Source organism: Trachinotus anak, unplaced genomic scaffold (assembly GCF_046630095.1).
Source record: "Trachinotus anak isolate AG129_WGS33_773 ecotype Australia unplaced genomic scaffold, CSIRO_AGI_Tana_v1 ptg000012l, whole genome shotgun sequence".
In the NCBI taxonomy this organism is placed as follows: domain Eukaryota; kingdom Metazoa; phylum Chordata; class Actinopteri; order Carangiformes; family Carangidae; genus Trachinotus; species Trachinotus anak.
Window position 1 is genome coordinate 18,038,942 of NW_027273863.1, and position 14,682 is coordinate 18,053,623.

The 14,682-nt window shown below is 39.9% G+C and overlaps 1 protein-coding gene across 2 annotated transcripts; it reads right to left on the bottom strand.

The window, feature by feature from the left end:
• Positions 1-1,446: 1,446 nt before the first annotated feature.
• On the bottom strand, positions 1,447-13,283 carry rgs20 (regulator of G protein signaling 20). Of its 2 annotated transcripts, none has more exons than XM_071491446.1 (5): positions 12,902-13,283; positions 6,205-6,371; positions 5,118-5,192; positions 4,766-5,000; positions 1,447-4,165 (listed from the first exon to the last, which is right to left on the bottom strand). In XM_071491446.1, exons 1-5 carry the CDS (start codon positions 13,088-13,090, stop codon positions 3,977-3,979), a joined length of 855 nt encoding a protein of 284 aa, XP_071347547.1. In that variant the 5' UTR covers positions 13,091-13,283; the 3' UTR covers positions 1,447-3,976. The 2 variants fall into 2 exon arrangements, with proteins under 2 accessions (XP_071347547.1, XP_071347548.1); XM_071491447.1 differs by lacking the exon at positions 12,902-13,283 and adding an exon at positions 8,012-8,170.
• Between the last annotated feature and the right edge of the window lie 1,399 nt (positions 13,284-14,682).

Sequence of the window (14,682 nt, forward strand, 5' to 3'; positions counted from 1 at the left end):
TACCTCCACACTAACTGAGACCAGACCTGTGACACAAGAGTAACTGGGTATAATCATTGAATTTTAGGAAGGCGACATGGCCAAAACATCACCTAATATCTACTAAATCTATATGATACGGAGATTGAGTGTACAACATGTACTCTCAGTGATAAGTGCCTTAGCACACTGTCTCTTACCAAATAAGGGTCAGCCTCTTAATGATTATTAAGTTGTGCCTCCTTCAAAGGACACTAATCCCATTCACCCATCTCATGAAAAAAAAAAAATGTCTTTCACCTGTTTGATGGCAAAATCTCATGTAACAAACATCCTGTAATGTGGAGGCTGCCGAGGGGTTGCAAAATGATTACCAAGATAGGAAATAAAGTGCAACAGTGTGAGAGGGGAGCATCAGTCCTTGCTTGAAGTGCGTACAACTCATAGACGTACTGCAACCTGTGCTTATGTAGATTCATTCACTTTAACCCTTGTGTGTTGTTGGCATTTGCTTTACATCCTCATAGTTTGGGATCCTACAGGCCCCACTGTGTAAAAAATAATTGTACAGTCGAACAGTTTTTTAAATGTATTTGAATGTATTGTCTTCTATTCTTATGACCCCATTAAAGCCCAGTATGTACTGTTCTAGTATTGACGTGGTAACACTTAATGAAAAAACAGCATTGTTATTACACCAAATATTGAATATTGAATATTTTATGTTATGTTGCCTATTCATTAAGAAATACGTATTCCTATTGTTTTTTATCATGCTATTTTACTCACTGATATTACTTGTGATTGCCGTCAGTTGGATTTCAAAAAGGTTGAACCCCCTCAAACAAACAGAAGTAGTGCATTATTTCCTTTAGCAGACTTGTGAAAAACATCAAATCATGGTTTCAAAATCATGAATAAATAAAATGTGAATAAATACAAAATATTTTTAAAAATCAATAAGCAACTGTAATGAAATTAGGGAAAGTCATGAAGTACCAATGTGATTAAAGATAAGGTTCAGTGCGTTTTTTGAGTCTATAAAGAGGACCAGGCTTCTCAAGGACTTGAGTTAAGCCCAGTGGCCAAAATGCGATTGAATAATTTACATTAATATATATAAAGCTCCAATGTGCAGCATGTTTTTTTTCTAAATTCTGTTCTAAGTGCCTCACTGCAGGTCTTGTGAATTATTTAATAATGGCCCTTAGCTTCTTAGTAGGTTGTACCTCCTCTACCTCCTCAGTCTCTGATTGAAGAAACAAGACCATCCTGTACTGAACTGATACATTTCATTTATCAGTCTTTTTTTTTTAATCCTTTAATGCTACTTATCAACGCATAGCAGGACTTCAGTGAGATTCTATTTATAGATCAACAAATTATATAAATTTGTTAAGTAATTTCCCCGGTAAGTTTTAATGGTTTATAGCTGTGTTGTGGTTTAGTGATCAAATCATTCCAGAGTCAATAAAATTATTGTGCTTTATTTTATCTTAATCAAAATGCCCACAAGTCATTATTTTCTTGGAGAGTAGCAGAAAAAAAAACCTAAACCATATACTGTAAACATTCACATTATTTGTTTTTAAAAATGTATTCTTCAGTAAACTCAGCGCAAAATAACACATTTCATATAGTAAACAGAAGAAGAAACAACATTTATAGGCATCACTCCAAACCATTGGCTTAGATTGTGTTTTGAGGTTGATCTGCGTGGTGTATCCATCAGCTCAAATTGCACATAGTAAGTTAAAGTTAACTCTAAGACAAGTAGAAGTCCCACCATGAAGCACACAGGTTGGCAAGAAGTTCAGATCGACCAGCCCTATCCATTGATCTTTGTCCTCCGCAAATAAAGACATGTGTTTTCATCATCCTCTGCGCTACCAAAATGGACTGATGTAGTCATGACGAAGGAATCAAGACGAAACACATGCAATAATTTGGCCAATGAGAGGGACAATTTCCAGTAAACTGGCTTCATGCTCCAGTAACCACCCTTATGGCAAGAGTCTGAAAACAACCGTTGCCCATGAGAAAGATGTCATAAAATTGAATGTCAAGGCACTTCCCCATGTGAGGATCTTGTCTTTGAGTGACATGTTTGTGAGGCAACAAAGTAATTTTAACTAAAACTATCAGAATACATAAAAGTTTTCAACACTTGGCAACTCCAATTTTAGTCAATGGAAACGCTTGCGATAAAGATGAGCACAGTTTACATGGTAGCTTTGGTGTTGGTGCTAACCTGGCCTGACCCCAGCGTCAGTTCCAATCGATCAAGTCAATTTCATTTAGCAGATGGGCTCAAAATCTACAAGGATGATTCAACCTGCAGTGGAAAAATGTTCATCTCACATAAATTTAAGCTACACTTTATTTCATAGGTCTGTCATTTCAGAGTAATTTCTTACTAATTTCCAACAAGTTTTCTGGAAATGTACTTTAGTAGTACTTATTGCTAAAATAGAAACAATTCAGTTGGTACACTGCCAAGTAATTAATTCCAGTTAATCACTAGTACGAAGGGATTATATGCTGGACTATTTTTATTCACTTGCCAGCAGCATGGAGTGTCTGCTGGTTGCCTGACGAAAACAGCAGATTTTTTTTTACAATTGGGTTTTTGTTTGGATTAAACAAACAAGATATCATGAACTACTTTTCGAGCTCTGAAGGTGCTAAGTGGCTTTCGTTGCCTTTGGACAGAGCCAGGCTAACTATTTTTCCGTTGCCTGTCTTGTTGCTAAGATAAGCTAACCAGCTGCTAGCTGTGGCTTCATATTTACTGTACAGCTATGGGCGTGGTATCAATCATCTCAGCTCTCCATAAAACACCAAATGAGTGTATTTCCTGAAATGTTGCTCCCCATATTTAGTACCAAATCACATAGTTCTTTCCAGGAAAACCTCCTAGGAAGTTACTAGGAAATTACAGACCCGTAAAATGTAGTGTTACCCAAATTTCTACATTGACTGACAGTGACTTAACAGTATAGTTTTCTTCACCGTAGCACTTAAATAGAATTTATACTTGTTGGTTCTTCTGTATTGGCAATAGATATCAATAAATAAAAATACTTTATCTGGTAAATACAATTACTATGGTTCCTATGTCACACTGTTAAAACTACATTAAACCTATGAGATGTGCAGTGAGTAACACTTGAATAAAAAATTCTTATATAGTGTCTTAAATAGGCAATCTTCTGTGGTTAAAATTGAGTAAAGAAAGTTAAAACACCCTTTCATTATTGATTCGAGTTTCTTAAGGAAACAAATTGCACACTGTGACAAGAGCTGTTGTCACTTTGTCACCTCAACCACACTAACAGCAGTGTCAATTACACACAGGTTCTACATGAACTGGAGTTGCCAAGTCGATGTCACAGGTACCGAAGTGTGAGGTTAGGTAACAAAACAGGGTGAAAATAAAGTAAAATCATACAGTACCCCACAAAGCTGCCTGCAAGTAGAGCTAACATGTAGCCTTTGACTTGAGCTTTGATTTTCATACGCAGTTAATAGAACCAGGCGTTTCCACATAAAATACCCACAATTCCATTTTTACTATTTACAAACTCATAAATATATAGTCTACAGTAGGAATCATTTTCCCCCCAAACAATCATACAAAAAACAACAGACCATAAAAAACTCTGAACACAAATAAAATAGATTTCTATCAAAAATGAACCAAAGAAAAAAAAAAAAAATCAGAAACAAAATGTATTTATATTCCTTTGGAGTGTTTTGCTATGTTGATCTGTAGCAGTACTTGTGATGTCAAGCCCTCGGGAGATTTTGAGACCTGAGTGTCTTCGGTCAGGTGCAGATCACAATAGAGCTGAGATCCCTGGGAGGGGCCAGGCACGAGGCCCGGTTCATGTAATCCTACACTGAACATATAAAATAAATTTTAAAAAAGGGGGTAAGGATCGGGAGGAGGGGGAGGGGCATAAAGAGAGTTAAAAGATCACAGGTCATCACCACCCTAAGATTCAGGGGACTGCTCTGACAGAGTGTTGAGCAGGTTTTTGTAGGCTGGGGAGTTCATGTAGCGAGGGTACGAGTCTCTTTGCATTAGTGTGTAGATCTGCAGCTGGGCGTCGTCGAACGTGTGCGAGTTGGGCTCCAGCATGTTCCTGTTGATCGCCTCACGCACACGGGAATCAAGGCTCACCTGGAAGTCATCAGAATAAGACATTAGGAAGAACAACATGCGCACTGTGTGGTAAACGTGAAGCTGTCCTGAGTAACCGATTAGCTCATCTTAGCAAAAAGACTGGGAACAGGGGGAAAAAGCTATCCAGGCTCTGTCTACAAATAACAAAATACACCTACCAGAACTCAAAAGTAATTCACAAATTATCATGTTAACAAGTTGTTTGTTTAATCAATACAAAAACTAAAGTGTAAAGCGATAATCTGCCATTTAATGAGGAGCAAACCAGATTTTCCATGTGAATTAGTGAGCTTTAGAAGAGCATGTAGCCAGATTTTGTCACCTTTGGACAGACCCAGGCTAGCTGTTTCCCTCTGTTTCCAGTCTTTATGCTAAGCTAAGCTAACAGGCTGGTGGCTGTAGCTTCATATTTACCATACAGATAAGAGAGTGATATTGATCTTCTCACCTAACTTCCACTACGGAAGTGATTATGCACATTTCCTTAAATATCAAACTATTCCTCCAAAGTCAGGGAAAAGGAGATGGACATTTGTCAGACATCACAAAGTTTTAACCTTAAAATCAACACAGAATAATGAAACGGGGCTATCACACCTCTTTCGGCGAGAGAATGGAGATATAGTCCTCGTAGATGACCCGAGCTTTCTCCTCTATCGCACTCTTATTGGTCTCTTTGCAGAACTCCTCACAAGCTAACCAGAAGAGCATGTTCTCCTCGCTGAACTCAGTGCGAAGAAACTGTCGGAAGGAGTTCCTCCCCGCTGGGCAGCACATGAGCTTGTCAAAGGACTGCCCCCATGAGCGCACCTCCTCCAACGTGGGCGTAGGGCTGCAGAGAGCGTGGACAACATCAGAGTGTGTGACTTCAACATTTACCAAAAAAAAAAAAAAAAAAAAAACCTGTACTGAATAGATGAGGCGTTTTTGTGCGGTGAATTTAACTGACCAGTCTTCACAGTCTGAGGTCCCTTCCTTGACGTCATAAGATGTCTTGCGGTTTCTATCATCCCGGTCTTCGTTCCTAATGATGAGGCAGACATGAAAACACAACAAGGAAGAATAAAAAAGCTGGATAAAAATTTAACTATCACAACCATTATGGCTGAAATTTTTTTTGAAGCAAAATTAGCAGAATTTCACTGCTTGTCAAATGTGAATCTTTGCCAGCTTTCCTGGCCTTCTATGATATGACTGAATCCGAGCTGCAACAGCTAGTTGGTTAATCAATTAGTTGATCAACTGAAAAATAGAGATAGATCAATTGTTAAATAATATTTTTACACATAAATGGCAAAAAAAAAAATGTATCAAACTGCATATCTTTGTGGTTTGGAGTGCTGGTCGGACAGAACAAGATAATTGAAGACCTAATTTTTGACACTGGGAAACTGGAGTGGAAATTTTGAATAGATTCTGACATTTTATAGACTAAAGCATTAAGTGATGAAGTGAGAAAATAAGCAACAGGTTAACTGATAATGAAAACAAACAAGAGTTGCAGCCCTAAACCGAATATATTTTGACTATTGTTTGCACAAAAAAAGCTATTTGAGGGCATCACCTTAGGGTCTTTTTTCTGACAGTAGATATATAAACACTCACTACATGTTATCCAGCAACTTATTTCGCTTGTTATCTCTGTTTAGCTGTATATCTGCATGTGTACCTTCTTACAAATGTGTCCTCCATAATGTGTCAAAGTGTAAAGACAGTTACTGGGAACTAGAGTGAAATTCCTCAACCACAAATTCTGATTTGTTTTGATTTCATCCAGCGTAAGATTATTAAACTGCAGATATTTCAAGCGCTCCCATTCACAGCAGAAAACAAACCGCTGTTTCATCATGTTTTACATTGTAATAACGCTAATGTAAGACAAACGTCTACAGACCTCGTGCAAAAATATCAAGAGCGTAAGACACAAGCTGGAGCCTGCTGCTAAGTCACAGTAGCTCAGGCTGTGCTGTCCTGTGTGCAATAATGTCAACCATGCTGGGCCACAACGAGTCAGTTCTCGGGTGGGGAAGACCTACCAGGAACAGCTACAGCAGCAGCACCAGCAGAAGCAACATGCATTTGAGCCCCGTGGGTTGGCCTGGCCCGGCTGGCCCTGCTGGGCCGGTGCAGTTCCCCCCGCTGCCGACTCCTGCTGCACCGACATCTGCCTCTTTCGCATCTCCATCCGCTCTGATCCCATGGGCTATAGACAGAGGAGAGAGGAGAGGAAGGCACTGAGTTCAGTGTTTTGATGTCAGGAATAGTTGACTTAGATTTTGTCATGTCGTAAGAAAATCTCTTTAGCCTCCGATGCGTTTGTAGGATAGTGTGTGAAATTTCCAACAGTGTCAAATCCTGACCGTGCACCTGGTTGCACCAGCACCACAGCATCACATTCATCGTGATAAAGATTGGTTAAATTCATTTGATGAATTACTCTCACCAGTTGACACCTATCTTTTTGTAATATGTGCAGGAAGTAAAATGCTGCTGGTGCTCTCCGGCCAGAGCATGTGCTGGCATGCCCGGAGGCCACACTGTAAAGGAATGCTGTTCGCTCTATTCAGGGGAAAAGTACGGAAGAATAATTTGCTGATTTTGTTTCTCGTGCTGCCAAACATGCCCCCACAACCCTCTAATCTCAAACTGGCTGTATGATGTCTGATATACTCAAATTTTATTGGTTCAATACATATGTTCCAAAATTTGAAATATCCCATTTGTGAAAGCCTGAGTGTAACAGCAGCGCATTAAATGATTTGCAAAGCTCCCTGGGCCTAAGTGGAGCAGTAAATGAAATACACTTGCAAATAATGTAAATATTATCTTTTTAGGATTTGCACTTGTCAAGTGTCAGACTGTCTTGCACCTTCAGGCTACGTTCATCGTGCTCATGAGAAATGACTGTGTTGTAATTGTGACTTTAGTTCTCTGGTGTAATTGAACAGAATCCCCACGGAGGTTTGTAGGCCTATAGACTACAGACAGGCTGTGCTCACAGAATGACTTCTTGTCTGATTTTAACAAATGTGTCATCACCAGGTCAGACACTGCCAAATCCTGTCAGATCATTTATGTAACAAAGCTGTCGCTTCCAACTCACAGCATCATCCGACTACTACCTGACACGAGAAAACGATGCTTTAAAAAAAAAAAAAAAAAAAAAAGATGATTTGGTTCATGGGAAGGTGGGGGTGGGGGTGGGGGGGTGGGAAGGGGGGCGGAAAGCACAGCTTGCAAATCTATAACCGCAGCATCGCTCTATCACAGCCTTTCAGTGAATACAGTACCACTTGGTCATTTCTAAAATGGATCCGCGCACGGCTTCCCTCAGATCCGTGGCTGGCTTCAGCTGCAGATTTCGTGCGTCGTGCCAAATGGCATATTTTACGCGTTAGGTGTCGGGTACTTCAAAGCTGACACAATTGCAGTAAGCTATGGCTTGACTCAACAGCTATAGACGATGAAATGGGGGGGTGGGGTGGTCGTATCCATTCAAAGGATAAATCATGATAACAACACATAAACCACAATTCTTCCTCAATCTCGCAGCGGTAGAAAGACGCGAACGAAGCCGGGGGACGTGATGGTTCCTGAGCGATTTTACGGCGGAGACCGTTGTATTAGCAACTCGCACATCACATCAATGGAAAGTGCCACCATGAAGAACCACAGAGCTTCATCGCCCTGGACAACCACCGAAAAGACACTGCCTAGATCTGTTAAAAGCCCACTGTACAGCAAGATAGTGACATGCCATTTAAAACGCCGGGAAAACGGCCTCAAACGCTCCGCTCACCAAACATCCGTGCAACGATACATCGGTTTGCCACCAGTACTTACAATTTCACCATGTATGCACAGCGAGAAGAGGTAATTCTTTGCCTTGATTACATCCGATGGCACATAAGGCTCCCCCCCCCCACCCCCCGACCGGCTGCTTCAAGTCAGTACGCATGCGTCTTCTCTCCAACTCGTAGTAGCTCAGTGAAGAGCGTAAACCCCGACGGTATGGCACAGGTTTACCGTGCAGGTCCGCTCCTGCCCTGTAGCCTTCGTGAGACACTGTAGAAAAGGACCATTCAAGTGAGGGTGTCCGCACTGACAACTTGTGTTTAAAAGAAGGGAAACGCACTAAAATTAAAGCTTAAGGCAGGAAAAAAAAAACCAAAAAAAAAAAAACGAACATATAAAATTCAGGAGTTCGTGGCACATTACAGCTATTTACAAATTCAAAAAATGTTTCAAAGGATATGCAGAAATATTACATTAAAAAAAAAAAACCTGCGCAATGACCGAGCCTTTCCCATGAAGTCGCTGTCTATGGTGCTGAACCAGCAGCAGCTCTTCGGCTGCATCGCCTCATCTACTGAGGGATGTCATGACTTTTACAGCTAGGGTTCTATAATTTGGGAAGTTTAGTCTTTCATTTAGATTTTTTTAAATGATCTGTCCCCCAGGAGCGACTAATTGTTCAATGAATTTTAATCCACTTGTCATGGACATGTGTTTACTTCCACTAATACACACAAACCTTCAACCTATATGTCAATACATACACATTGGCACCCCCCCGCCCCCATTTGTTTTTATTGTTATGTTTTAATCTGAATTTATAAAATGAACTAAGTATGAGGCAGCAAGCCACATTCACCTGAACATCTGATATAAATGACACCTGCTACATTTTGTCTCACCATGCAACAATATCTATCTATATTGTCTCTGTTAAATAAATGAACAAATGAAATCATAGTTTTCCATTTTTTCCCAGCATTTCATGTCCTGTGCATCCTGCTTCATTGTATTTCACAGACGATTTCTAGGCTCCCGTGTGACTTAATGTGCAGGCCTGCAAACACCAATGAGAGGACAACACTGCCATCTGAAGGTTAGCTGGAACTACAGCACTAACATGACATTCTCCATATACATGACAAAAGAGAACTCACTGATTTAATCAATTTTCATACGATCAGTCATAGTCACAGTCATACTGGCAAAATATGATCTCTTTAATGTGACTCCATTTCACATGAGTATTTTACCATACTAGTGTAACTGTTTGATAAAGAATCAAGCTAGAAGTAATAAGATATACATTTTCACACATATCTTTCAATGTAATCTACTATGTGCCATTATTAACACTTCACGTTAGGGTGCACATCATGTCTTGCTTTATAGTAACACCAGATGGCACCCTGCACTCAATAGCTGCCCATTCTTATGGAGCTATCTACTTAATTTACACCAACACTTTTGTGCTGTTGCCTGTCTGGGTCACATTGTCAGTCATGATGTTCTCTAATGGAAATCAAATTCACCAGTCCCACACTGTAATAAGAAGTGTGGCAAAACGTGAGCGTCTGTAATACAAGACCTAGTGGAGAGCAGTTCTTACACTGTCTGCACAGACCTGGTACTGTTCTATGATACTAGCAATGGGTCCACCTAAGGATGAGGCATTCGTCTGCTCTGTTATCTTCTCAAAAAAGAGCACAGAACAGATTTCTTTCCTGTCCAGATATACTACTTTCTGGTTGAGCTTAACTCGGTTGTGCCCTGAGCATCCACACATCTTCATTCCCCCCAGAGATATAAACATGTGACTTTCTCCACAACACTTCATTTAACACCCTCCCTTGTGTCCATGTTACGCAACACAAACCCACAAATAGCCATGTGAGATTGATACATACACACGCAAGCAATGAAAGATACTTTATGCTGTTGTGATTTGATGAGCACACAGGCTTTTCCCTCTCAGAGCACAGAGCCAGGTGGAGGAGGGATTCTGAACACACAAGGTCACACGGGAGAATAGGACGACCGAGCTGGGCGACAAGATGAAAAAAGTCTTTTCAATGTGTGATTGAGGGGATTCAGATCATTGTGAAGCTCTGAGGAAGATAGAATTAACTGCAGATTCAATTAGCGGAGCTCAACATGAGGAGAAGCACCGCAAAGGAAGTGCAGACACCAACTTAACACCTCAAAATATCATGCATGGCATCTGTGAGCATTTTGAAGGTGAAGACGAATTGTCTAATCACAGCAACAAAGGTGGCAACAGAATATTGGAAACATCTGCCTCTCCCTATTTGATTTTTTATTTCCTGCCGACATTATTGTTCTTTAATGAATTCCTCTCTGTTTCCCCCAGGTGTGCTGGTCAAGTTGCTGTTTGTACTGTAAAGGTCAGACTCAATTTGTTAAAGCACAATCAGTGTTGTAATCCTTGTAACCAAGTTACGCAGTCATCTGCTGTTTTGTTTTTCACTTTAACATCACATTATCACCATATCTCTAGGTGAGAGGTCTCCATGCAGACTGATACCACTATCGGTTTGAGGTGAACACAGAAACATTTTTGTAGCTTTGCATACCCAATAACAACATTAAAACATAGGTTAATGCAATTCTAAGGTAGAAAACAATATATGATATAATAGAACAAAATATGAAAATAGGTGCAGGTCTACCAAAAGCAAAGCAGGTAAATTAGACAAATAATGAACTGACTGCGTGGTCACCTGGATTACATGTCAGATGATGAAAGCGAAGTGCGAATGATTATCAATGTGAAAGATCAGATAGCACATAGAAGTAGTTTGATTTCAGTTGCAGTTGTTCTAAAAATAAAAAATGAGTCAGGGCATTTTCTGGTAGTTTTAAGACACTGACCATTTAATCACAACAAGCTGAAACTGAATCTGGCTGGGGACATTTGTTTTATGTCATTCCCCTTTATTTGTCCCTTCTCATTTTATGTTAGCTCTCCACTGTGTGATATCTAATAAAGCCTAAACTAAAATGCTACAAAGAAAGACAGAAAGAAAGGAGTGGCCCAGGGATTGAAGGCACTGCAACATTCACTGTTTGCATCTGGCCAGCTGCATGTCAATTTCCATCTCCTCATTTCCTGTCATTTCTTTACTATGTCTCTTGAATAAGAGGCATAAAAATACCCCAAATATTACTTAAACATAAATAAAGCTGGATGTATATGGACAGACATCTCCTCGAGTGGCCTCTGCCAACACTATCATACAGCCTTTGATTCTTGATAACCCTAAATGTTATCAAGAATAAACCCTAAAAACGAATTACCACTCGCAAAAATCTACTTAAAGCTGCATCACACATTGTCAGCAGAAAAAAAGAGCCGAAAAAAAAAGGTTATTCTGACTTTGGAGTGATCACAAATTACGTCAGGGTGGTTATCCTTAGTGCTAACCTCATAGCCATACCACATAAACAGCCTACATTTCAGATTAGCTGAATTGATTGTATTAGTGTTAATACTGAATTTTATTTTGACATAACTGATGATGCATTTGCACGCACGCTACCAAGAGTTCATTGACATATCTGTAGTTGGGCGATAGGGTCAATAGCTATCAGAAATTGATTGTAGATATGTTTGAAATGATATGACTTGGACGCAGTGATCTAATCAGGCAAAGTGAAAACTACTGTGTAGAGCTGCTGGGCCTTTAATGGAACTCGGCCTTTGTTAGTCTTATTAATTACACCTGTGCTTTACCTGCTATTACAAGTCAACATCTCTGTTGGGAAATCTATCCTTATGGGCTTGAACCTAAACATTAGGTATTTTCACATCTGACATTAGCAACCACAAATGCATGTTTTCATAAGCTGTTGTTTCCATCAGGTCTCATATAATACCTGTATATGACCACTCCCTATTTAGTTTAGTTCAGCTTCACAGTGAGAAATAATTTGGTTGGAGGTCAACAAGCTCCAGTTCTGCTCTGAGATACATGGCCAAGCAACAACTTTGCGTAATGTATATGCTAATGGCCTGAACTGTCTCCTCTCTTTTCCTGTCCTCCCACTCAGTTCTGGACGGAGCTCCTGTGTCCTCGTGGCTCTTTTACAATCCCTTCCCCTCTGTGAATAGTAACGTGGTTCTCCTTACTACAGAAAGCCCTCGGAAGTCTTTATTTATCCCTTTACCGTGTATCCTACTGCTGCAAACTCCAGAATAACATTCTCAGACTATTTTTAGGAGGAATGTTTGTGCTTGTTTCTCATTATAGTATTACATGTTATTCAATATTACATGTGGTGTTGATACTGGCTGTCATGTATTTTGACTGTCTGTGTCACTGACTATGAAACTTTGTTTAGATTTCTAATGATTTGTTTCACACTATTTCAAGACACACCATCTCCTTCTTTTAATCTTCTTAAGCCTCATTCAGACAGGAAGTACTTCCCTAAATAGAGTTTTGGCAAGAAGCAAGAGGGGCTGACACTCAGACTAGAGCAATCTGGTTGCAATAACAACAACAACAACGAAAGACAGTATGAGGGATGTGACATTTACTGCTTAAAATTCATAATAAAGAAATATTATTCGAAAGACGTGTGGAGCTGTATTACTACTCTTAGTCTCATTAAATGTCAAAATAATTCATTTTGACCGAACACTTTCAGCAACAGACTTATACAATTTTATTATCTGTGGCTCTTTCCTAGTGCAACAAGAAATAAACAACATAATGACTGATCCTCTGATTCAAAACATTTCTGAAATATGTCCTCTGAGAAAAATAAACTTTTATGTACAGTTGTGGTTTTACTTGGCTGGTTAGTGACTTCTTTTGACTGAATAGTAGTAGTAATAAGAAGTAATAATCAGAGATAGATTAATGATAATGAGAACTAATGCTTCATGTGAAAAGAACTACCACACTTTCATACCTCGAGGCACACCATCTCCTGTTCTTCTCGGTCCGGGTCATTGTAATTCACTGGGTACCCGGCACCATGCCGGCAGGCCCAGGCCAGTCCCCGTACCCGCTGCCACATCAGGGCCCTGGTGTGTCTGATCCCCCGCAGAGCAGACGTGGGCCTGATCTCCCACTGCCTCAACGCTCTAGCACATGGCATGCTCCAACAACAAGGCCCCACTCGCCACGTGAGGCTCAAGTCCGTTTGAGATCATAAGAAATCCACACAGTCCTTGCTCCTTTCCTCTATGTTTTCCCTGCGTCTCCGCTGAAGGGCATTGTGACAGAGAGAGAGAGAGAGAGAGAGGGGAGGACAAAAAAAAAAAAAAGCATCAGTGACCCTGACAAAGAGAAGAGTGTTCACAAAGGAGAGGGCAGAAGGGGATTAGGACAATGTTCCCACTGGATGCAATCCTGATTCCGCTGTGCTTTACTGTCTCACCAGCTTAGGCCAGATTAAGCCAGGAGATCTTAGCGTCTGAGTGAGATGGACGGATAGGAAGACTAGTGACAGACGTGGATTCATTTGTGATTATATATGCTTCTTGATGAATTCCCGTGTAATACAAAGGATTTAAACACTTTGGTGAATGGTCTTTGTAGAGAAACATATGGCCACAGTGGACACTTTGAACCATTACCACAGACATACACTTAACTCCAGAGATGACAACTGTGTTACTAGTCTGTTCAGGAGTTTCCTGAGGAGCTTCTAACATGTTGTACTTGGTCATGCCACTCATTACTCACGAAGATAAACGCTGATCAAAGCTCCTCAGTGTGAGCAATCAACTGACTTTAACCATTGGTCATCCTCACAAAGCCGCAAAGTTAAAGCACACCACTAAGTGATAACATAGCTGATTGTAATTGATTGGCTAGAGTCACATGAGGTGTATTCTCATTTTCCAACCCATCAGCACGTCAGAAATATTACTGACAGACAGAAAGAAGTATTAACTTTGTCTGTTTCTCTTCTCAGTATTTGCTTTGTTCCTGTGCTTTGGCAGCAGAGGCACAGACAGTCCACTTGGTTGTATCAGTTTCATATTTCACTGCATCAACCCTCATTTTTTCCTGTTTGGGTTTTTGGGCAAAGTTAGTAAATTATTAAAAGGGCAACAAGGGAGTATAGAGTTCCTGAATCATTTGTCAATTCCCTGCCTGAGCATCTCAGCCAAACCATATCAGTAGCAACTTCCTAAAAACTCATTATACCTGCAGGCCTTTTTCTTATTGTAAGTCCTTTTTATTATGCCCAGTCTTTTCTTTTTTAATGTATACTTATGTTACCTAGAACTTATCATTGATTTATTTATGTTATCTATCCCTCGTACTTCTGTAATTATTATCATAAATGCTGAGGAAGTTGCTGTAGCCTTTATTGTCCAATCAGCCGCATTTTGTAATCTTAGGAAATGAAATTGAATTGTCTTAGGAACCTCAAATAATAGCAATAATGGTACTTCATTTCCATATGCTGACAAATATGGCTTGTCAGGAATAACGCAAGATTATTCAATTTGATGTTCCTGCTTAGAGCCAGTGGAGGAAGACCCAGCAATACTGCACTGTGAAAAAAACTCTTTGACAAGTACAAGTCCTGGACTGAAAATATTACAGAACAAGTATGTAAATATTATTTGCAAAGTGTAGCTACTTGATGTATCAAAATTAAAAGAACTCATGATGCAGAAAAAGAGCCACTAGTGTTGTTCTATAGGCTATTATTATTTTTATCATTATTGTTAT